Source organism: Fonsecaea erecta (genome assembly GCF_001651985.1).
Source record: "Fonsecaea erecta strain CBS 125763 chromosome Unknown Scaff1, whole genome shotgun sequence".
Taxonomy (NCBI): domain Eukaryota; kingdom Fungi; phylum Ascomycota; class Eurotiomycetes; order Chaetothyriales; family Herpotrichiellaceae; genus Fonsecaea; species Fonsecaea erecta.
In genome coordinates, this window is record NW_017387244.1 from 943,828 (window position 1) to 966,545 (window position 22,718).

Genomic DNA, 22,718 nt, shown 5'->3' on the forward strand with positions numbered 1-22,718 from the left:
GCTCTGAGTCTGTCGACACTTCCACCTCACACCCACGACGCCTACCTACACCCAACACCATCTTCGAGTCTTACGAACACCCACATAAGTAGATCTGAGAACTAGAGAGAGCTTGAACAACATCAGACTGATCACCGCCGCAACATGTCCAAAGTTTCGGTGGTGAGTATCTCGCATCTTTGCTTCCTGGCTTCACTCTCCTCCTGTTGTCTTGCCAGTGGCGACTCAAATCTGTTGAGCGCCGTCTGCTTGTCTCCCATCTCAAGGCTGACCATTTCATCGCAACAGGGCGACGTCTATGAAAAAGTCATAAGTGATGTCTGCGAGGCGTCACGACAAGACTTTGAGGAGGGCGGTGTTGAGCTGGCGACTCTTGAATTACTGAGATCGGTAAGCCCATTTTCAGCCATCAAACGCACACGCAATTGTATTCCCATCCATCGTCAGAATGATTCTCCATCATCACCTGGGCATCGTGCCAGAGAGAGATACGCGGGAAGAGACGAAGATGAGGAATTCCATTGCATGAACATGGGACCGTGGGATTGTCGCAGGCAGGCGGCAGCGCGCTGGTGGGAGGGCGAGCGAGCGAGGGCAGCGGGTGAGGCGAGGCGGGGATCGGAAGGTTCTTGAAGGCGCCCCCTTCTTGACTCATAGCCTGTTTTTATACGCCTTGGACGCCACCACTGCGCACCACATCAGCCCACCCACGTGTCCTGCACTAATCCCCTTTTGGCTTCTGCAACCATTTCCTCCCGTTTCTGATTTAGCATGGCGCTTTGTTGGGTATACTGACAGGTCTTGCTACAGGAATGGCAGAAGAAGCTTTCTGGTCTCAAGGTTGCGCACCTTCCATGGGATCCGCCTCCAGCTCCTCTTGTCAAAGAACAAAGCACGGTCCCCAGTAACGTCAAACCCGCGCCTCAAACGCTCCCCAGCAATGGAAACGCTGTTAGCACTCCTCCATCTCAACAGGCCGCCCCGTCAACGCCCATCGTCAAGACTGAACCCAGTGCTCCCTCGTATCCCGCTCAGCAAGCTTCTCTTCCCCCTCAACCTTACCAGGCACCTTCCTTCCAGCAAGGTCAACCTTTGACAGCTCGCGATCGGGCGGCAATGAATCTCCACCAGAGTTTTGGCCAACGTGCAGGCCCTCAAATCGCACAACTTCAATCCGGCAATGCACCTCGTGTTCCCATGCAACCATCCGCGACACCTTCAAGCAATTATGTCAAGCAGGAGGACACTAATGCTGCCTTCGCGAATGTTCAGGACTACAATGCTGACCTCAAACCTCCGCCCCAAGCCATCAATGCGAGCCAGACGGATGGATCATGCGATGCTCGTGATGACTGGGACGCTGAGTACACTCAGCGGAAAGCATTCGCCGCTGCTTATGGTGCTGAAGGTGACCGTCTGATGCGTGCTCACTTCCAGGCAACGCAACAACAACTTGAAGGTGGCGGTCTTCTCACAACCCTCGATGAACGCGTAATCCCAGGCAGAGCTATTGCTCGAAATCTCGATGCGTTGGTCCCGTCGGAGGCTGCCACCCATGTCAACAGCATCAGCCGCGCACAAGGCGATGCAACCGGCGATGATGACGCGGATGACGATGAGGATGCCATCAACTCCGATCTGGACGATCCTGACGATGTAGCCGCAAACGAGGAGAATGGCGAAAATACAGATCAAGTCATGCTCTGTACCTACGATAAGGTTCAGCGAGTAAAGAATAAGTGGAAGTGCACTCTGAAGGACGGTATCTTGAGGGTTGAGGGAAATGAGTAAGCCCTCCTATTTCTTTTTGTTCTAGTTACCCCTTGAACTTGAGAGGCGTGAGAAGGTAGTACCATACTGACCCGTTTTCACAAAAAGGTACGTTTTCCACAAGGGCCAAGGCGAGTTCGAATGGTAAGGAAAGTACGGACGCGCTTGAACTTGGTCATCGTACCATCGAGTGGAGCGGAATCTGGCATAAGACATCTTGCTACTTCCAAAAGTCTCCAAAGCGCACACGGTCCTCTATGCCTGCTGCGGTGGAAACGTGAATATGATGATATGGCTGCATAATTCAACTCAGACCACAGAACACCACTACATCCCGGCTGCGTTTATGTCGTCCAAATTTGTTATTTTCCTGACGGCACACGGCGCTCCGCGGGCTTTTGCAGGCTTCTCTGGGAATCGACGTTGCTGGAGTGCAGGAGAAAACTGGCTCGAGCTCGCGCGAGAGAGGCACGTGGGCTGATTGACATCGTCACCCTTTCTTGTCACGGCTGCCCCTCGGAGGATTTCTTATGCTATGCTCTCACATATTACTACAAAAAGACCTTTTTGCTGCTTCCTGCGCTGTGACTGCTAGGTCTGGGTCAATGCTTTTTAACGCAAGGAAACTTGGCTGAGGAGGATGGGGACGACCGAACTTATCCGCACATAGTACGAGAGATAGGAAGCAACCGCCAAATGCCTCCCTCTAGCAGAGGCAGCCGACGTGATGACCTTCGAGATAGAGCTGCAGAATTAGTTTCTACCAAGCAGAGAGGGTCTATTCTGTTCTATTATTAAGTCCTTGCAATTCTAACAGGTGATGATGCTACGCCCACCCAGGTCTAATCAATTTGCTGTTGAGACTGAAAGCTTCAGGCGCGCTGATATGGTTTTCAGAAGGTCAACTGATCATCACAGTGGCGTCTTTGTATTTAACGAGAGAGAAACGACTCAAAGCCACCGGGAATGTGACCCTTAATAGCGCGGCTGCCCAACCAGTCCTCCTCATGGACAGTTCTTTAGGATCTCCGGGCGAACTTGAATACTGTCCTCTGGCTCTCATATCAATGTTGGAACATTACCCAATCGTTGGATCGCTGTGCGGGTGGTGGCGTCGATAGTCCTCAAAAAGGCAGACTCATCGCGACTGCGCCCACTGGTAGTGATGGTGACGGCACGCTGGAACTCTCGTGTAAGCATTCTAGACGCAGAAAGCATGTTTGATTGGGGGCGTGGTCCTCACTCGGTCTCGGTTCCACGCTTGCAGGCTTCTGCTCAACTCATGGATGTTATTCATGGCGGCGTCATCACTTTCCTGGATTGGGAGATATTCAAGAAAGAGGTTCCACTCGCGGTCACTTTTGGAATTCTTGCGTTGAACCGTCGCGAGAGGCCCAAGTAGCAGCTGCGTCTCATCAAAGGGGATGTTGGAGGACGATGCACAGTCTGTGAAAACTGCTGATCCGGCATGATAGAGCAGTTGGTAATCGGCTGGAGAAGGGGACAATTGCCACTTTCCATTGCGACGGTAGAGTAAGCTCAACCGCCTGCACTTCCACTCGTTGAGAAGTCTTTCGGTTCCTCCATCACAAACGGCCAAGTTATATCTAGGGTACCAGTTACATTGTTGGCGGACGTTGAAAGTGTGCCTTGTGAGGGCGAAGAATGGCTTCACATTGCAGATCTGAAACAAGTCGACTTCTCGTTCGAGACATTGGAGATGATAGAACCCTGCAACAAATCTGATATCAGCTCCGATTCTATTCTTGGAAGACAATGAACCCCCCGTATATTTGACTGGAAAATGCGTACGGGCAGGCGAATTGGGAATCATGCGAACAACTCTGTATCTATCGAGTTTGGCCGTGATTTGACGAGAACAACAAGTGCCTTCACACCGAAGAGGGTATGAAGCGGTGGGTTCTAGAATCCAGAGAGTATCGGTGAAGATTTCGAGGGGAAGCGGTTTCGTCAGGATTCCTGCTTTAGATCAGCCAAAGCACAGTCACAGGCGTAGATGACACGGTACCCCAGCGAAAAGGTTCACTATCAGAAAGGTGCGTGTTCCATGCATCCTCCGTAGACGGCTCGCTTTCCGGATGTCCATCGTACTCATTTGGTGGAAGCCGTCGATAATTGGTTGGTGTGGCGGAGGCTCTGAAGTCGGTCTCCTGGGTTGAACTCGCTTCTGCTTGAAACAACTAGTATTCTGCAGGGCCGGCACCCATTAACTGATCAAGTTTCTTCATTGAAAGGCAAAATATGGTGATCAGAGGCAGGTATAGCTCGAGATGAGGCGCTGTTGAGAGTATGTATTGCAGGATAGTATGTATGTGCTTTACAAGCTCTAACTCGCTCGGGGATCACTGCGCTAGAACGACCAACGGGCCCGCCGTAGCATTGCCTATGGCAAAACATAAGACCAGGGTGTGCAATTATGACGCGTGCCTGAAGTTGCAGCTGGTGGGCAGTACCTTTGGGCAGCCATTATTGCAGCCTGCAGCTGACGACCATTCAGCCACTTTTCGGTCACTGTCCTCCACTGGGTCAACAAAGGTGACAAGTGACGCAACAGATTGGCCCACACAACTCCACCACCGTGTCGCCTGCAGACTCTGGCCTTTATTTCTCGTCTGGTTTCATCCTGAATTCGTGTTCTCTCTGCTCTACAAGTACTGCCTCGTACATCCCAATCGCTCGTGCCCTCCAAATCTCTGTCATCGCAACCTCTGCACTTTGGCACCAATCGCCCCTGAGTTTCATAACCATTGAAGGCAGAAATCCCATCAGATTTACATCGCCAACATGACGCTTTACTACAGCCTGGTCTGTGAAGTCTCCCAGTGGTGCTGCCACCGATGCTGACCAGCTTTCCAGGTCTTCATGCTTCTGGTGGCGGAGATGGTCCTGTTCCTAGCCCTCATCATCCCGATGCCATTCACATTCAAGCGAAAAATGTTCAACTTCATCTCTGAAAGTCCACTGGTAGCCAAGGTACAATATGGAATGAAGGTATGCCACATACTCGGCGGAGACGACCTGAATCTCACTGACATCCCGCAAGATCACCTTCATCTTCATTCTCATCCTATTCCTCGACAGCGTCAACAGAGTCTACCGAGTCCAGGTTGAGATGGCAGCTCTATCAAAGGATACTTCTGGCGTAGGGTATGACACCGGATTGTATTTGGCTCTCCCGATGGCCACGGGCTGACGAAACTAGACGCGCAGCAGCAATCGGTTCCGAACGCATGGAGGTTCAAGCTCGTAAATTCTATTCTCAACGCAACATGTATCTCACCGGGTTCACTCTTTTCCTCTCCCTCATCCTCAATCGCACCTACGGCATGATCCTCGATGTTCTTCGCCTCGAAGAGAAGGTCAAGATGTACGAAGGAGATAAGCGGGCCGGCGGCAAAGAGGGAGAGAAACTCAGCCACGAATACCGGGCCGACCAGATCGGCGAACTCAAGAAACAGCTTCAGAAGAAGGACAAAGAACTAGAGGCAATGAAAAGTCAAGCGCAGGGTCTGCAGAAGGAATACGACGAACTGAGCGTCAAATACAACCAGTTGAACCCCAGCAGCGGCGACAAGAAGAGCAACTGAGCGGTCAAGATCTGCCTCAGGCCGAAAAGAATCCAATGCTGGATTTTGGAGGCTTAAGGATTTGCTTGCGGATGCAGATGTCAACTCAAATGGTGGTCGGAAGCGAAGTACAAACTGGTGAAAGGCGGCAATGGGGAACGAACTGTGGATGCGGCATCTCCCTGAACCTGACAGGTGAGATGACTTTGTTTGATGATTATCTGCTAAAGGCGGTCATGGAAAATAGATTTAGCTCGGTTGTCTGGTGTCTACACCGCTAGCAAACAACATTGGTCCTTTGGATTCTATTGGCTCAAGCAGGCTGCTTGTCGCTTCGATTTTCCAGCTGTCAATAAGAGCGAGGATTGGAGCATGCGGATGATGATCATCTGCCGTGCGGAGTGGCCCAGCTTCATACCGAACTCGACCTGCTCGTTTTGCATCCTGAATGACGGGGTGGCTGATCCGAGAATGAGGAGATCAGAGCCCAAGAATGTGGGGAAGCCAATGACGTCTATCCATTGACCTCCCTTTCTCCATTTATGTCGCCTTTTGTTTTGATATACGGCTAATATCAACTGCAGCTCTGGTGACTCGGGGTCAAAACCCACAATGCCATTTCCAACTCAATGCCGGTCACTGTCCGACGGCCACGGCATTGCCGGTACCTCGTGCCACCAGACGAGACCGATTCTATCCTGAGAATAAAAGCAAGTAGGTGTCCTCGAAAGGGTACTGTTGATTTCTTAATCTTCCGGAAGTCCATGCGTATGCTCTGTGAGGAACTCTTCAGGTAAAATGCATCTGCTATTGCTCATTGCCGCCTCCCTGTTGGCCAACTGCTCCGCCCGTCCTCAGTACAACCCGCAACCGTATCCACCGGCCCTCCATGTCCGTCAAGCTTCAAGTGGAAACAATACTTTGCTGCAGGTTGACCTTGGCTACGAAGTCTACCAAGGCTATACCAACTCGACTACGGGATTGAACCTGTGGAAAGGGTGCACCTGGTCCACCCCCCTTTTTCAAGGACTCCATAGCTGACACTGAATTAGAATTCGGTTTGCAGCTCCCCCAACTGGCTCGAACAGATGGCAAGCGCCTCAAGCTCCTCAATCAAACCGTGATTCTGTGATTCAAGCGACCCAATTTGGTCCCATATGTCCACAAAATCAGGATACAACAAATACCCTGGTGCCTCTTAACAGTACAGGGTCGAGCGAGGACTGTCTGTTTCTCAACGTCTACGCGCCGTCAAATCGTTCGGGTCCGCTCCCCGTGCTTTTCTACATTCACGGCGGAGGCTATGGAAGAGGGAACGGCCAGCAGGATCTGTCAGCTATCATCAATGCTAACAATAACTCCTTTGTCGGTGTGACAATCCAGTACAGGGTAGCTCTCTCAAGCCATTCCCTTACGAGTCAAGACTGACCTATCTATCTCAGCTGGGTGCCTTTGGATTTCTTGCTGGAGATGAAGTCTTCCGAAATGGAGTGGTCAATGCTGGCTTGCTAGACCAACATCTCGCGCTGCAGTGGACCCAGAGGTACATCTCGCTGTTCGGAGGGGATCCCAACCACGTGACGATAGCTGGGCAATCGGCAGGTAAGTTCTCGTATCTTCTGGATGAATAATTTCTTGCATCAAGAGGAGGACATGGCCAGATTATCGTAACGATGCTGCATACTAATGGTTTATCGCAGGCGCCGGATCCGTCATGGTAAGTTATTCGTTCAAGCGAAGAAGATGCCGGCTGTGTTTCCCCTGATGAGCCACATATCGTTTCTGGGGAGATCAATCCGTGCTAACACCGGATCTCTAGCTGCATGACATGGCATACGGTGGCTCGCTTGGCCAGTCACTTTTCAGAAATGTAAGAGAATAAGTCCCACCTGGACTGTACAGGGTCTGACGTGGCCAGACGATCGCCTCATCGCCATACCTACCGATGCAGTACGGATATAAGGATTGGCAACCTTCGCAGGCATATTACGCCTTTGCCTCAATGGTTGGCTGCGCACCGACCTTGCCCTATGGTGCTCATCCTAACACAATATTTGACTGTCTTGTTGCTCAAGATTCGGCAACTCTACAAAACGCGAGTGCCACCTTGTCCGAGGTTGGCAAATATGGAACTTGGTCTTTCTTGCCGGTGACGGACGGCATCTTTGTACAAGATCTCCCCAGCCGCCAGCTCTTGCGGAAAGAGCTCAATGGACTAAACTTGTTGGTGAGCAATAATGCTCTTGAAGGACCGGCATATACGCAACCCAACATCACGACAGAAGACGACCTGGTGGCGTGGTTACAGCTGACGTTTCCGCTGTTCACAAATGATGACATTGCCAAAGTTCTTCTGTATTATCCAAGTTCGAATGACTCGACTGATCCCGATGCCCCATTGTATGCTTCTTCCGGGACCGGGCTACCGAGTTTCATCAACCAGAGCAGCGTCGCTACAGGACAGCAGCAGAGAGCCTTTGTGAGCGCGAAATCGGAAGGTTGAGAATTCTGGCGGCTGCTGACTTGAAACAGGCTATCTATTCGGAGACGACGTTTGTTTGCCCCTCGTACTGGATGGCAGAGGCTTACAGTGACCACGGACGCACCTCGTTCAAGTATCAATACTCTGTGCCCATTGCTGTCCACGGTACCGACTTAACGGCATACTTTGGACCGCCCACACCGAATCAAAGCCCGGACTTTGTCAACGCAGCCATGAAGATTTGGGGCAGCTTCATCACATCGGACAGCCCATCTATTTCCAATGCTGTTGCCAATGGACTTTCGTCCAACAGTACCCAAAACAATCCAGCATCTGATTGGCCTCCTTTCAAGATGTACTCACCTTACCAGATCAACCTCAACGTTACGGGGGGCACGCCGTTCGCATTCAATCTGTCCTACATCAAAGCCAACTTGACAGAATACGGGGAACCGGGGCTGGTCAACAATTTCACGCTGGTCGATGCATATACGTGGGAAGCCGGGAGAGGGTATCGCTGTGACATGTGGAGGAGCTTAGGCCCGATCGTGCCCGAGTGAGAAGCTGATTGTTATGAAACATCTAGCCAGAGGAGGGCAAGGGTAGTACATACTGTCGCGCAAAGTAAAGAGAAGCATTCAGGCAGGCTTCAACTTATGCTTGCCTGTGCGCCCTTTCTGCTCAGCGTCCTACATGCCCCGGCCGATGGCCATGCCGGTCAGTAATCGTGTTACTGATCTGCAGGGCCGACAGGCGTAGCATGACAGGAATAGCGGGTGGACATCATGCCGGTAGATGAATGCCATGACGGCGAGACTGGCAGGTTTGCAATGGCTTGGTGTTGATTTGACGGGGGACGTGGTGCACGTGCTTCTATGCTCGTCAAGGTGTGGCTGCACCTTAACCTCCGCCTTCTTCCACTACTGCACGCTTCCTTCGATCCGCGACTTACCACTTGCATCCATTGTTTAACGCAACACCAGGTCCCCATGTGTCCATCAAAGCTGTCATCGGCCAAACGTGCTTTTGTTCGACCGAACTACGATCAGATAGGCAGCTACAACATCGGCCCAGAGCAAACCCGGGCGAAGCCGACTCGAACTCTGCCTCGAGGATGTCTGCAGCCTCGTCATCAATTGGCTGATTTCTCCTCCCAATCTGCACCAGGAAGCTTGTCCCTGAGGCTTAGCTTGCTATTTATGTTTGACAAATAGCATCTGCCAAGGTTGACGCGATGGAGAAAACGTGGGATGATGCCTGGGTAGATAGACACCTTGCGTCAGTTGGCATTGGAGATGAGAGAGCTCCCAAGCTCTAACCTCCTTCAAAAGAGCTTGCAATCCCCTCAGTTGATAAGGTGGGAAAAAAGGTGAGCAGCCATCTTCTCTCTCTCTCTCTCTTTCTCTTCCTGAAGCTCCTCCACAAAATGTTGCAGCTTATTGTGTTTGCCACATTGGTTGGTGCTACATTCGCGAGCTATGGTGCCAATTTGAACTACCGCTCTCCTTCCCTTCACCATCCTGCGCTGGGTATCTCGGTTCGCAAAGTCGTCAAGCGGCATGTTGAGAGACAGTCAACGCCGGCCTCGCAGCTGAACTTCACTCACGGAGTTGCGTCCGGTGACCCGTTCCCGAACAGCGTGATTTTGTGGACACGATGTGCTCCCACCTCAGACGATGTCCAGAGCAATAGCTCCACCGGTGGTTTCGTGCCTCTCTACAACCCTGTGCCGATCTACAATGACACCGACGAGGGGAAGCCACCCTCTACTTCTCCTGTTTGCCTGACCTGGAGGATCGCTAACGACAAGGCGTTGTCGTCTGTGGTCGACCAAGGAACTGTATACACGAGCTCGGATGTGGACTACACAGTCAAAGTCGAGGCCTCGAAGCTGCAGCCTTTCACACAATACTACTACCAGTTCACTGTCTGTAACAGCAGTGTTTCTAGCATGGTCGGCAGAACCAAGACTACCCCCATGGCCACTGATAATGTCACTGGGGTCAACGTGGCGGTGTACTCTTGCAGCAATTTCCCGTTCGGTTTCTTCAATGCGTTTGGTAACCCGGTCCGCAAAGACTCCGTCGACTATGTTATCCACCTCGGCGACTATATCTATGAATATGCCAACGGCGAATATGGATGGGGTCAGACTATTGGTCGTGTCCCCTTGCCAGATAGAGAGATCTATACTCTCTACGACTACCGCAAGCGGTGAGTGGTTCCTGGTCCCTTGGTGCTCAAACGAGTTCTGTACTGACCTGGCTCGCGCTGCAGTCATGCCACCTACAAGACCGATCTGGATCTGATCGCGAGTCATGCGAACTTTCCTTGGATTGCCGTCTGGGATGATCATGAGGTTGCTGATAACACCTACCGTGATGGATCTTCGGAGCTCAACAACACCGAGGCGTCTTTCATACAAGATGGTGGCGTGTCTGTGGATCAGAGAAAGATGAATGCGGTCCGTGCATACTTTGAATGGATGCCCATCAGACAAGTCGAGATGGGTGATGATGTAAGACAACTTGGTCGACGAGAAGCTCGTTCTGACACTCACTTTAGCTTCGAATCTGGCGATCGTTCTCGATTGGCAACCTCTTCGACCTCATTATGCTCGATACGCGCCAGTATGACCGCTCCATAACCGACCTGTACTGGAACACACACTACGTCCACGAAATATCGAATGATGCTGGTCGGTCAATGATGGGCTCTCGCCAAGAAAACTGGTTTTATCAATCCCTCCTCGACTCCAAGAATCGTGGCGCAACATGGCGTGTCATTGGGTCCCAAACAGTCTTTAGCCGCATCAACGAATCCGTTGCCTATGGAAATGTCGACCCCCTCGACTACGACGCATGGGATGGATACCAAGCCAACCGGAACCGCACCTTTCAAGCGCTGTACAACAATAACATCACCAACAACATCATGCTCTCGGGAGACAGCCATGCAAATTGGGTGTCTGACCTTGTATGGCTGGACAATCACCCATATGACCCCACGACTGGAGAAGGAGCGATCGGAGTTGAGTTCGGCGGCACAGCCGTTACGTCCCCGTCGCCATACGGCGCCAACATCTCGATCGCGCGTAGCGTTCAAGCCAGCGAATGGCTGGTAGGGGCCAACCGCGAATTGCAATGGCAAGAAATTTATTACCGAGGGTATTACGAACTGCACATCACTCAAGAGCAAGTCAACGCGTACTACTTCGGAATGCCGACGGTGGTCAGTCGCAATCCGAATGAAATCTCGCTGGCCAACTTCACTGTCATCAACGGTGAGAACAAGCTCCATCGGTTTAACGGGACAGTGGTGCCCAGTCCTGTCGAGAACGGCTTCGTCAAGTTCGGGCACACCAAGCAGACCAACATCACGAATGCAACGGACACAGGGTTGTACTTCATCAGTCATGCTGGACTTGAAGTGCTTTGAGCGACGATGACACGTCCAGTGGTGAGGGGTTTTGTGAGAGGTGTGCTCTCACAAAGATACAGGAAAAAAGCTCGAACACCCGTAACCACATGGTCATGGGGCTACCAGTATACTTCGTTATGTATAAATCGAGTTACGTACACAAGTGACCGTCTTTTCCAACTTCCGTCCTCACCACAGGCGAACTCGGCCACTCGTACTCGCGAAGGTAAACGTCCCCAAAGTCACACAGACCACGAGGCTGAATCTGAAGTCTGGTGTGGATGTAACTCTTACGAGTGGGCTCGTCCTCCGTGCCTACTATTACTGCCTACTGCCACCAACCTTGGACGGTGGTGAGAGGGTTGAAAAGACAAAAGCTCGAAACAGCCTCACAAGGTTGATCGATCCGCCTGCCAGTGTGGCTGACCCATGTCACATTTCTCCATGTCTCGTCCAATCAGAATATCCTTGTTCTGGGCTGTATCGGTAGATATGGAGAGCGAGCACCGCCACAGATTACACATAATATCTGCCCAACTACTACCGCCAAGGGAAACACTGTCTTTTTCTGAGTTCGGGGCTCTGCGACAGAGGGATTCTGGCCTTGCCTGTGCCGTGGTTTGCGCAGCTAGACCCGGTTGGGTTTGAGAAGGCAGATCTTGCAGAACCAGTCATCTAGGGAGACGCAAGGGGCACCACCCAGAGCGTTCCAAGTCCAGCGACTGAATATCACTGCTCAGATCCGCGAACGAGAGATCTCGAACGAGCACACACGGCCAAACACACAGACTCGGGCGGAGAAGGAGGGGAGAGGGATTCTGTCACTTTTCGTTGATCCCGCCCGCCTATTCATTGCATTGCTTTACCTCTCTCGCTGCCTAGATCAGGTGAAGGCTCAGACCAAGTATCACCGGTGCCAAAGATTCCCGTTTGAACAACCATTTTAGAGAGGCGATATTTCTCTCTCTTGCTGCCCCCTTCTTTCCTTTTCTAAGATTCGACCCTTTTCTCTGGTCTCGTTTTGCAACTCTGGGGGTACTTCTCATCTCAGGGAAGAATTAAGAATAAAGAATAAGAAAGAAACGTGGGAAAAAGCAAAAAGCCAGAATAAGAAAATCAGGATTTGTGTCGAGATCAAACATCCATATACTACATATTCTCAACACCCCTGCGAGGCGATCACGACGGGGTGTGTGTGTGTGTGTTTGTTCCTACCTGTCTCAGCAACGGGCGTAATAATACCTTGGACCACTGAAGGCATACCACAACAGCACAGTACCATAACCATGCCCTCTCCGCCCGACCTCCTCGCCTCTTCCGTCCCCCGGGTCGGCGTCGCCGTGTTCATCCTCCATGTCGACCCCGACCCCAACTCCAACGCCGCCAACGCCCCAACCAATCCGAAATCCGCGAGCCTGCTGCCCAAATTCCTGCTCGGCCAACGCCTAGGCTCGCACGGCGCCGGCACCTGGGCCTTACCCGGCGGCCATCTGGAATTCGGCGAGTCGTTGGAGGAGTGCGCGGCCCGCGAAGTGCGGGAAGAGACGGGGCTCGAGGTGGACGAGATCGAATTCCTCACGGCGACGAACGATGTCATGCCGTTCGAGGCATCGCCCGCCACAACCACAACGACGACGACAGGAGCGGCGACGCAAGGGAGCGTCAGGGGGAAGCACTACGTGACCATCTTCATGACAGCGCGGGTCAAGCAGGCCGCCGCCGCCGCCGCCAATCAATCACGAGCCACGGGGATGCCGGAGGCGAAATTGCTCGAGCCGGACAAATGCGCCGGGTGGGAGTGGGTGTCCTGGGACGACTTGACGCGGTGGGCGAGACCACAACTCGCGCGCCTCGAGCGCGAGGAGACCGGCGACGGCGAAGCACAGCGGCCGCTTTCAGCACAGGAAGAGGATACAACAGCAGCAGCAGCAGCAGCACGACATGGACAAGTGACCGGCGGTTCGGCGGAGCAGGAAAGTGGCAACGGAGCGGGTTCTGCACACGATACAAAGGTGGCAGCCCGCACACTGTTCCTTCCCATGATCTCGCTCCTGGTCCAGCGGCCTGGAGTGATTCCCGGCCAGGTCAGTCAGAGGTGAGAGCTCTCAGAAGCACGATCTTGGCTGGACGTGGAGTGGGACAGAGAGAGAGAGAAAGAAAGAGAGAGTGTGTGTATGTGTAAATGGAAAAAGACATGATCTTCCCAACTAATAATAGTTGCAATATCAGCGCATAAAAGTTTCATTTCCGTCGATTGACCAACTCCGAGATGTGCTTCTTCTAGTCAATGCTTCCATTTACCGTCCAAGGTACGGCACTTCCAACTCAATCAGCTGCGCCAACTCCCTGCCCCGTGAGAGGGCTTCAACCATGCTGGATATCTCAATGTAAAAACTGGTGCGATGATCTGATGCCAAAATAAACAATAACAATAATAAGGGTCTGTAGTCTGATTGCCTCGACCAATTCCCGTTCACTGATTCATTTCCTCGTCGCGCCTTTTTGTCTTCCCCTGAGCAGGCCGTCACTTCGTCAATTAAGTCATGGTTGACATATGGGCTTTCAAGTCCGGAGACCTCCTGTGGCATGCAATCTCCTTCTCAATTCATTGTACAATTTCATTATGCGTGCGTTGATCCCTCAAATTGATCGCTAGATGCATACCAAGGTCTTACCGAAGGGAAAAAAAAATACTGAGCAAAATTGCTGTTATCGTATCGCGAACGTAGTAATCCGTGATCAGTAGATCCAGTGATCTCCTAGAATGTGTCAGATGGCCGCCTCGGTCGCCCAGGTATTCAAGCCTTGCGATGCGTGCTGCTCCACTGTGCTGGCCGCCTGCGAATTCGCCGACCGAGGGACTGGTAAGATGGTTCCTTGATGTGTCCTTGGGTTATCGCAACATTCTAGAAGGACCTGTCGGAGCTGGAATTTTTGGCTCCAAGGTCCAAGGGAGGCCTGTGCCAAGGTGAGATGGACTTTGTTCGGCGACAGGTCTTACTGTACGTGGTGATGACTGCTGGACATTCATGCTGCTGGGGGATGCATTCGGTCTCGAAGCGCCAGGCTCGAGCCTCGAATTTGCGTCTCTGACCTGAGGATGTCCAGCATCTGAACCATACTTGGGTGAAGGAAGCTTTCCTGGCGACGAAGCCGATGTATTGACGGACGTGGGTGTGGCAGGCTGGCTTCCAGATTTGTGGGTGGGTTTTGTCGATTTGACCGAGTAGAAGAGTTCGTCTCTCTTTCTTATATACTCCCGCGCCGAAGGGGAATTGTGATACAGGATCGGCTCGGGTACTCGAGACGAATTGGACTCGGCCGCCTCGACGAAGGCGCGTTGATATGCGATCTCACCGTAGGGATCTTCTATGGGGGCGGACCTGTTGGCATAAGCCACATCTGGTCGGTAGCCTCGTGCAACCCATGGGTGATTGGGGTCTCTCGGTGAAATATCACGCAGGTGGTCGGCGCGCCTTTTTGTCATCGCTTGACGTGGGTTTCCTTTTCCCCCGTCTCCTCGACAAGGGAGATGACGATAATGATGACGATGCTGCTGACGATCACACGGGAATGAGGTAACCGGGAGATCGGGCGAAGGTGGGTGAAGGTGGATGAAGCTTGGATGAAGCTTGGGTGAGATGGGTCAAGAGAGGGCTGGGAGGGGGAAGACGGCCGTTAGAAAGGATGAACGATGATGCACAGACGAAGCATCTAAGAAGGGAATTTTCTGCTGTCCCTGATTTGAAGGGGAGGGGAAGCTGAGGGTTGGAAACGTGGACGATCCCGTGGGAACAAAAGGTCTTTCACCGAGTTTGAAGTTGGGTAAAACCTTAACTGGAACATGGGGGGATCCGGGGGAAGGAGCACCGCCCAATTGGCTACCAAGCTACCGTCTAGGCGAGGCTGCTGCAGGCGGGTGCAGGTGGATTGCAGGGGTGGGTGCTGGTCTGTTCCAGGTGGTACAGGGAGGATGCCTACCTGCGAGGTGCGCTAGCCGGGTAGGCACTGCAGGTGGACCAGTGTGGACAACAGGTCGGCCATGGGCTGCAACCATGGAGAATATCCAGCCTAGCAGCACCGGCAGCCCGTCCTCCAGGGAAAGCCAGCGAGCACCGAACGCCCGCCGGAAAACCCCAGCGGCCATCAACAAGCAACTGATGGGCCTGGCGAGACCATTGACAAGCCAGCGCGGAGCCCGGCCGTACAGCCGCCCACCAACTGTAAAGCCCAAGCAAAAAATAACCACCACCACCACCACCACACAGATCCACGGCTCACGGATCTTTTCGCTCCTTGTCTTCTCTGTTACTTCCCCCCTTCCTTCGGTGGCTCCCCTCCTCTCCCCACTCTGACATATTACTCGTATCTGGCACTTGCCTTGCCAGTAGTGTTCTACTCGGGATCGCTGCATGATGCCCTAATAAAATGCACATCATCCTCTGGTGACACATTCCAGAGTACATATTTGTTCTGGTGTCGTGCATTCGTCCTTGTGGCTCCCCACTTAGGTTCTCTCAGGAATGGAGTTGCAATTTCATCATACATACCTACGCTCCACCAAAATGCCCACCCAAGGTCCCCTAACATCCCCTTGCAGGCGTGCATCAACGTTGCTATTATTCACCAAAACATATTGGCTCGGATCAACTTTCCCTTCAAGCCGAGGGGTGCCCGACATCATCAAGGATGATCGTCGAGTTTGTGGACAAGACTCTTTTACCTACCTAGGAACGGGGGGGGTAAGGCGGCTTTGCAACGCACATGCCAGAATCTCGTATCTGGCCGTAACACATTATTATTACTCGACCCGAACTGCCGTGTCTAACCCAGCCACTTAGGCGCTGCAGGAAGTCGGGAAGGCAACCAGGTATCCTCGACTTATACCGACATCTTGGGACCAATTGATGTTGTCCGCCAAACCCTTTTACCTGCTTGGAGCATCGGCGCAGTGTTCGGTGTCTCTTGGGCTTACCCAGTTGGGAGTCCTTCTCAACCAACCCAGTACGGCGCTTGTCGCCGCTCAAGGCCGCGACACAACGACTTGACACACACGAAGGGGCCTCGGTGGCAAGGAGACATCAAAGTTAATCTAGGCGCCCCAGGGTTGGTTAGGACGTTCAATGGAGCACGGTCCCCAAACAAGTTGTCTTGGTCTGACGTGGAGGCCGCTGCTTGCCGGAGACCATATGTAGAGTTGATAAAGTCTGTCGCACCCCAAATGAAAATGCTGGAGTGCGGTACGTTCCGATGCAAGAGTTATGGACGGGAGGCTGCTCTGTACAAACTGTGCCATCTAATAGGGAGGGGGCTATCCAGGCCTCAGCAGCCTATGTAGGCAACCAGGCAGGCGTGCCTGTGGCCATGCCGCGGTTTACTACTTGCAGCGGGCGGGTGGAGGGGCAGGCGCTGTCAGACAACAGTGCATTCCCAAGTGGCTATCCTTTGTTTAAAATGCTGCACCTGTGATTGGGTTATCGGGCGTCCTTATCAGTAGGAGAGCCCTTAGTGCCCCGAGCCTCTCGCCCAGCCAATGCCTATCACTGCAACATGACATGGGTACCCATACACTCCATACCATCAGGGTTTCTGGTCTTGCGACCAGACTTTCTTCTCGTAGCCTTCCGCGGGCAAAATGCTTCCTTGCCCTCAGCTCACATACTAACTGAGATACTTCTTTGATGTGTTTCCCCCCCCAGATATTCCCTCACCGTGCTACTACATACTTGTCACTTGATCATACGTCGTGGTTTCTAGACAAAGAACGGTCTGGCGCATCTCCTCTCAGCTAGGTCCCACGCCGGCGCCTCATCATTTTACACAGTATCTGTTATCGTCTTCCCGCGACCATCCCACCCTTTAAGAAACTATCTGCTCTCTCTTTGTCGACCACCACTCACCTCCCACCCCACCTCCCACGTTTTCGACAGCCTCAATTGCGAAAGGCCCATCTGGTTGCCTTGCGATCTTTCAGATCACGTATTACCTATCACAGGCCTCTGTCTGCGCCTCTGAGATCACCCCTCGGTACCGAAATCGTGGGAGCACGGTTCCGCGAGCCACTACGGGCCTGCCATCAGCCGCATTCCAGTTCTGTTGTCGATACCGACATTAAGCGCCCTTCACGAATCCTCTGTCCCCAGTCTGTGGCGCAGAGAGGACGACTGTCCCACCCGCCTGAAATACTTAATTGACCGTGGCTAAACGCGTTTCTCCTCTACTCTGCTGCTGAAGAACCAGTCCCCCAACGCTCCTCGCTGAAGAGATATTCTCAGATTTCGGTCTGAGCTCAACACCCCCAATGACCACCAGCTCCACGACGCAGCCATTCGCAATCCCCGACTACATGAGCCAACAACCGTCTCCAGCTAGTTCGGGCTCGCCCACATCCCCTCGCATGCACGATTACATTCAACAGCATGCGCCCAACCCCTACAAGCAGCTCCGGCCGCTCAAGTCTCCCCTCTACGTTCCTGCGGCCCTGCGGCCAACCGAGCACTTCGGAAACCCTTCTCCTATGACCCCACCGAAGAGTCTGCATGGCTCGTTGGACAGTCTGCAAGAAGACGAAGGTCAGACCGTGAGTCCGGACCATCAAGACGAGCTGGGTCTGGAAGCCTTCGACCCTGATTGGGTTCAGGAGGAGGCTTTGGGTGAAGTGACGGGCCCGCCAACCCGAGAACACTGGAAGGTATGTCATTCAGTCCAGTTGGCGATGGCCAACCTCGATTCTCGGCACAACTGCACCAGCATACGGCATGCATTGAGACATACCCAGATGGAATGCTAACATGTATATTCTACTCCAGCCCGACGAAGCTTCACCAACTTGTGACTCGCCACAATGTCGATCCTCGTTCAGTCTGTTTCTTCGGAAACACCACTGTCGCCACTGTGGTCATATCTTCTGCTCCTCTCACACGCCCTTTACGATTCCTCTCGACCAGTCTGCCCAGTTCCACCCTGACGGCATCCCCTCGAGAGCATGCGAAGTATGCCATCGGCAGTATCAACGCTGGGACACGGCCAGGTCCATCCGCCGCAAAAACAGCCAGAACAGCAAGGATGATGGCAGCAACGGCAGCGGCCCTCCAACGCCTCTCGCGGGACCGACGGGCCACCGAAGGATGATTTCCAACGGCCTTCGTACGGGCAAACCGGTCGAGGATGTCGCTAACAGCGTGCCCAAAGATTGGGCGTGGAGCACTTTCTGAGCGAATTTCCCCTACTCGCCTCGCTCGGTACTGCGGCGGAGTACTCCACCGATCTCAGGCACGTGAGTCGGGGTCCACCGCACTCCTCTCGGAAGCGTTACCTTTGCAGGGAACACAACCCGCGATGCTGGAACCCCCCGAACCTTGGTGACATCCTTACGGGGGCGCCGTCGCCCTTTTGACTCAGCTCCGAGAGTCAGAACTATTCGTGGCGTCGGTTATCTACGGGCGTAACTAGACCGTCCTTGGTTCTTCCGTTGCCTGTCAGGCTGAAGGTTGTCGCTCTCCCTCCAAGGGGCTTCACGGTCACGAGTATGAGTCTGTGTGAATGTCAGCCTTGAGGCGGCCATCATCTGATGGGAAAAACGTCTTTGTAAACATCCACTACCAGGCGAAGTCACAGAGATCCAGTTTGGCAACACCAGGGCATGCCAACACGACCTGACCCGGCGATGCACCTTATGCCTATGTACGGCGAAGCGGTGTGGATACACGACGCTAGAACCAAGATGGCTCGGCACAAGAAGACGGAGAAGCACCCTGGGAGCAGACGGAGACACGTCTGACATGTGGTTTGTTCGTGAATATTAGTCATGTGTGACAAGTATGGACTGCACCCAGACTGCAAGCTGCCAGATGTTACCGTACTTGTACGCAAGGAGGAGGAGGAGGAGGAGGAGGAGGAGGAGGAGGGGAGATCTCTGATTCCCCGGTTTCCATTTGGGGAAATTCCACCCACTGTTATTACTCTGGCGGGTCGAGATTCTTTTTAGCGAGCCCAGTTTGTTGAACGATTACAACGATACCCAATGATGGCCACTGGCGGCACTGCATGCTTTCCTCGATCTAGACATGTCTCGATTGTTTCTAGACCTACATACAGTATATTTGGGGAGGGGTTTTTTGGATACCGGGAGGGATTTTGGTTGGCTGTATTGTCAGTTGGGGTGTGGTTATTGGAGGATTATTCGTCTTCCAGTAGACGCGATAGGGTATTGTTGTTGTTAATGTCCCTTTTGCAGATCTTAGGTGTATAGAGAGAGAGGGACTCTATTAGGTACCTATTCGGCGTTGAGTGGTCCAAGACACAGGTGATAACGAGCTTGTAATCTTTCCAGCTCTCTCTCTCTCCGTCTCTTTCTATCCCCTTGTGACGACTTTTCTGTTCTCTCATTCCCAATATCTTGAGGATCGTAGTTTGGTTGGCCCCATCATAGAGTCATCACGCAGGTTGGTGATGCTCCTGAAATCTTCTGCCCCATGTCGTTTTCGGTCGTGCAATATCCATCCGCCTGGACGTGACTGTTATCTCGGCGGGTCTATATATATGAATCGTTTGTTGAATGCTCCGCTGTCATCCTGGCTGCGGTCATGGCATTGCCCTCGCTTAGGAGGCTCCGTTGTCCAGTGCGGGATATTGGTGTCGCAGGCAGCTCGGGCGTTGTTGATAGAGATCGATAGATGCCCTGGTTGTGACGACATTTTGACACGCCCCTGCATTGTGAGAGGACATATATTAGAACTTCCACGCATCTGGGTTCTCGTAGCTTCTTATCTCGTGTGGCTCACCGGAAGAGGGCCCGTGTAAGCCCGTTCCAGCAGGGAGGATCATCATCACCATCCTCGCTCATCCCATCAACTGGCCCAGATCTTCCGGCGGCCACCTCGTCTGGGCGAAGCTGATGCACCGCTTGATGCTCTGCAGGAACTTGCGCGTGACCTCGTCGCTCAGGATGTGGGCCTGCTTCCCGCTGGAGCTCTCGTGCAGTTTCTCGCGCGCGGACCGTTCGTGGATGCCGACCATGGTCACGCCGATGGGCCAGGCGGCCTTGCCGATGGACAAGGTGAGGTACTCGTCGTTGGCCTCGACGTAGCGCCGCTGCTGGGCGGACCGCACGATCTTGCAGATCGGCTCGAGCAGGCCCGCGTCCAGCGACTGTTTCTCAAAGTGTCGGAACAGCGGCGTCAGGTCCTTCAACACCACCACGTAGTTGTTGTACGCCGCCTTCCCGCTCGCGGACTGCTTGACCGCTTCGTCGCGTTCGGCCAGCGCGTGGGCCCACTCGGTGAGCAGGAGGGTGAAGTAGGACGCCAGCTGCCGGTGGAGGAATGTGTACTCCTCGGTCCCCGGCTGAAGCGGGAGGGCCGAGGGGAGGAGCATGTCCTGTTCCTCGACGGGCTCCAGTGTTGTCGGGATCGGTCCATTGCTCAGCTTCTGTGACGACGCGGTCGTCAGCGCCGTCCGGGTGAGGGAGCGGTAGCGTTTCAGTCGGGCAGAGTGGTCTTCGTCGAAGAGAGCTGCCGGTTCACCGATCTCGCGGAGCTTGCGTCGCAATTCGTCATCGACGATGTCCTCTCCTCCAGCTTCTCCTGTGCCGGCTTCACCAGTGTCCGTCTTGCCGTCCTCGAGGGCCAGGTGTTCCGGTGCGTCGGGCAGCCCGAGGCGTTTTCTGCGTCTCCTCTCTTCTTCCTTCTCTTCCTCCTCCCGCCTCCTGCGTGACTCCTCGGCCAGTCTGCGCAGCTTCTCCTCGCGCCGCGCCTCCCGCTCGGCTTCCTCTTCCTCGAGCTTCCGCTTCTTCGCGAGCCGTTGTTCCCGCTCGGCGGCGAGTCGGGCCTGTTCCGCGAGGTACTCGGCTTGCCGGGAGGCTTCGAGCTCCGCGCGCCGGACGTATTTGTTTGCCGTGGTCGAGGCCGGCGGCGCAGAGTCGGGCGTGGGGGAGGGGGATGGGGACGCAGGAGACTTGGACAGCGGCGGTTTGGCTTTGGCGATCTGAGCCGACATCAGCGACTTGAAGTCCATCTCTAGCGTCTTCAGGCGGGCGTATAAGCGAAGGGGAGTCGTGGCACTGGTCTCAGGCAATGATGGAAGGGGGCAGATGATATGAGGCACAGGTTATGACAGTGCAGAGTTTATGGCAATTAATTAATTAGAAAGTTCGAAGGTTTCCCCACAGTTTGGAGCCTCCGCCCAGTGTTAATATTATAGTTCGAGGTACAGTATAATAGTAGCAACTAGCACAATCCCACGGTTGCAGAAGTTTGACTTCTGAAGTCACAGTCTCCGAGATATCAGAATGTTGTCTCTCGCATTCACCACGTCGGATGGCGTGTCGTCGGTGTCGAGGTGGCGGTAGGTAACGGAAGTGATCTTGGGTGACGGAGGACTGCTGCGGCTGGTCGAGCAATGGACGGGACGTGTCCTTTCCATGGAGCTGCTGCTGGCCGGGAGCCCCTTAGCAAAACCTCCCTTTCATTCATTCTGAGGAACTGTCTGTCTGTCTGTCCTTACCTCTATCGGAGTGGACTGTAGCAGACCTTGGGTATTCACATGTTGGCAGCTGATCGTACACTCTTCGGTGTCGGGAAGATTGTGAAACCATGATCACCAGTGGCAGAAGGGCGACGATGACCCCCACGATGCCAACCACGGCATCAGCCGAAAGATGCATTGCAGATGAAGCAGCAAGAGGGAGTCCTGTGCGAGCTGAGGCTCCCAGAAGCTGGTGATGGATCTGGACGTCTCGAGGGATTTCTTGTTTATAGCTGTTTCGCTGTTTTTATTCTTGCCCTCGCCCACGCGAGCCTTGCCAACGAGATCTATATCTGCAGCTTCAGCCTGCTAAGCCCATGTTGAGACACAGACTTATACTGGCTGTGGCCAGAAGTTGGTCCTTCTCCAGCGCCACCTTTAGCACAAAGATCGAACAGGTTCTGATGATGGCAAAGCTGTGCCTGCGCAGCAACAGTCGACGACATGCTAGCGATTGGTGCTAGACACAAACCTCGCCGTGAGGCCTCTGAGCACCCTTGACAGGAAGGATGGAGACCAGCACTTTGCAGACTGCTTCGGTACAGAATGTATCCGCAAGATGCGGTGATTGGGCAAATCCAAAAGTCCAAGGTAGGCATGCCCCATGTTTTTTTTTTTCAGGAGTGCTTTGACAATCTAATGATGCCGCTTGCGTACTTTTGTCGCTGGCCAGTCAGATGAGAAGCAGGGCGAAAGAGGCATGCAACTTTGGGGGTTGACCACACAGCCTGTGAGTACCTCCTACGTAAGGAGAATATGATCCCATGCAGCTGCCATCACTCACTCTCGACCGCTTAATGACAAGAACCGTCTGCTCTTCTTGACCATGGTGGTGGCTGCATCCCTTCGAGGCTGCACTTTCGAATCGTCTCTTACGAAGTCGTGATTGCTCTTTTCCGGGAATTATTGCTGCAGGTGGGTGCGGATGTGATATA

At 53.4% G+C, this 22,718-nt stretch overlaps 7 protein-coding genes across 7 annotated transcripts; 6 read left to right on the plus strand and 1 right to left on the minus strand.

Annotated features, from left to right (window-relative positions):
* Positions 1 to 144: 144 nt before the first annotated feature.
* Positions 145 to 1,791, plus strand: AYL99_00323 (hypothetical protein; the record flags this gene model as incomplete). Its single annotated transcript, XM_018831839.1, has 3 exons — positions 145 to 162; positions 289 to 390; positions 811 to 1,791. The coding sequence occupies 3 exons, from the start codon at positions 145 to 147 to the stop codon at positions 1,789 to 1,791; spliced, it is 1,101 nt and encodes a 366-aa protein (XP_018697718.1).
* Positions 1,792 to 4,575: 2,784 nt separating this feature from the next.
* Positions 4,576 to 5,378, plus strand: AYL99_00324 (hypothetical protein; the record flags this gene model as incomplete). Its single annotated transcript, XM_018831840.1, has 4 exons — positions 4,576 to 4,596; positions 4,648 to 4,782; positions 4,835 to 4,938; positions 4,994 to 5,378. 4 exons carry the CDS (start codon positions 4,576 to 4,578, stop codon positions 5,376 to 5,378), a joined length of 645 nt encoding a protein of 214 aa, XP_018697719.1.
* Positions 5,379 to 6,155: 777 nt separating this feature from the next.
* On the plus strand, positions 6,156 to 8,399 carry AYL99_00325 (hypothetical protein; the record flags this gene model as incomplete). Its single annotated transcript, XM_018831841.1, has 7 exons — positions 6,156 to 6,355; positions 6,410 to 6,746; positions 6,800 to 6,959; positions 7,058 to 7,074; positions 7,177 to 7,227; positions 7,276 to 7,836; positions 7,890 to 8,399. 7 exons carry the CDS (start codon positions 6,156 to 6,158, stop codon positions 8,397 to 8,399), a joined length of 1,836 nt encoding a protein of 611 aa, XP_018697720.1.
* Positions 8,400 to 9,265: 866 nt separating this feature from the next.
* AYL99_00326 (hypothetical protein) lies at positions 9,266 to 11,277 on the plus strand (the record flags this gene model as incomplete). Its single annotated transcript, XM_018831842.1, has 3 exons — positions 9,266 to 10,053; positions 10,117 to 10,357; positions 10,405 to 11,277. 3 exons carry the CDS (start codon positions 9,266 to 9,268, stop codon positions 11,275 to 11,277), a joined length of 1,902 nt encoding a protein of 633 aa, XP_018697721.1.
* Positions 11,278 to 12,545: 1,268 nt separating this feature from the next.
* AYL99_00327 (hypothetical protein) lies at positions 12,546 to 13,358 on the plus strand (the record flags this gene model as incomplete). The annotated part of the gene is made up of 1 exon (XM_018831843.1): positions 12,546 to 13,358. The coding sequence occupies one exon, from the start codon at positions 12,546 to 12,548 to the stop codon at positions 13,356 to 13,358; it is 813 nt and encodes a 270-aa protein (XP_018697722.1).
* Positions 13,359 to 17,560: 4,202 nt separating this feature from the next.
* AYL99_00328 (hypothetical protein) lies at positions 17,561 to 18,473 on the plus strand (the record flags this gene model as incomplete). The annotated part of the gene is made up of 2 exons (XM_018831844.1): positions 17,561 to 17,950; positions 18,069 to 18,473. 2 exons carry the CDS (start codon positions 17,561 to 17,563, stop codon positions 18,471 to 18,473), a joined length of 795 nt encoding a protein of 264 aa, XP_018697723.1.
* A 1,627-nt stretch (positions 18,474 to 20,100) lies between these two features.
* AYL99_00329 (hypothetical protein) lies at positions 20,101 to 21,273 on the minus strand (the record flags this gene model as incomplete). The annotated part of the gene is made up of 1 exon (XM_018831845.1): positions 20,101 to 21,273. One exon carries the CDS (start codon positions 21,271 to 21,273, stop codon positions 20,101 to 20,103), a length of 1,173 nt encoding a protein of 390 aa, XP_018697724.1.
* Between the last annotated feature and the right edge of the window lie 1,445 nt (positions 21,274 to 22,718).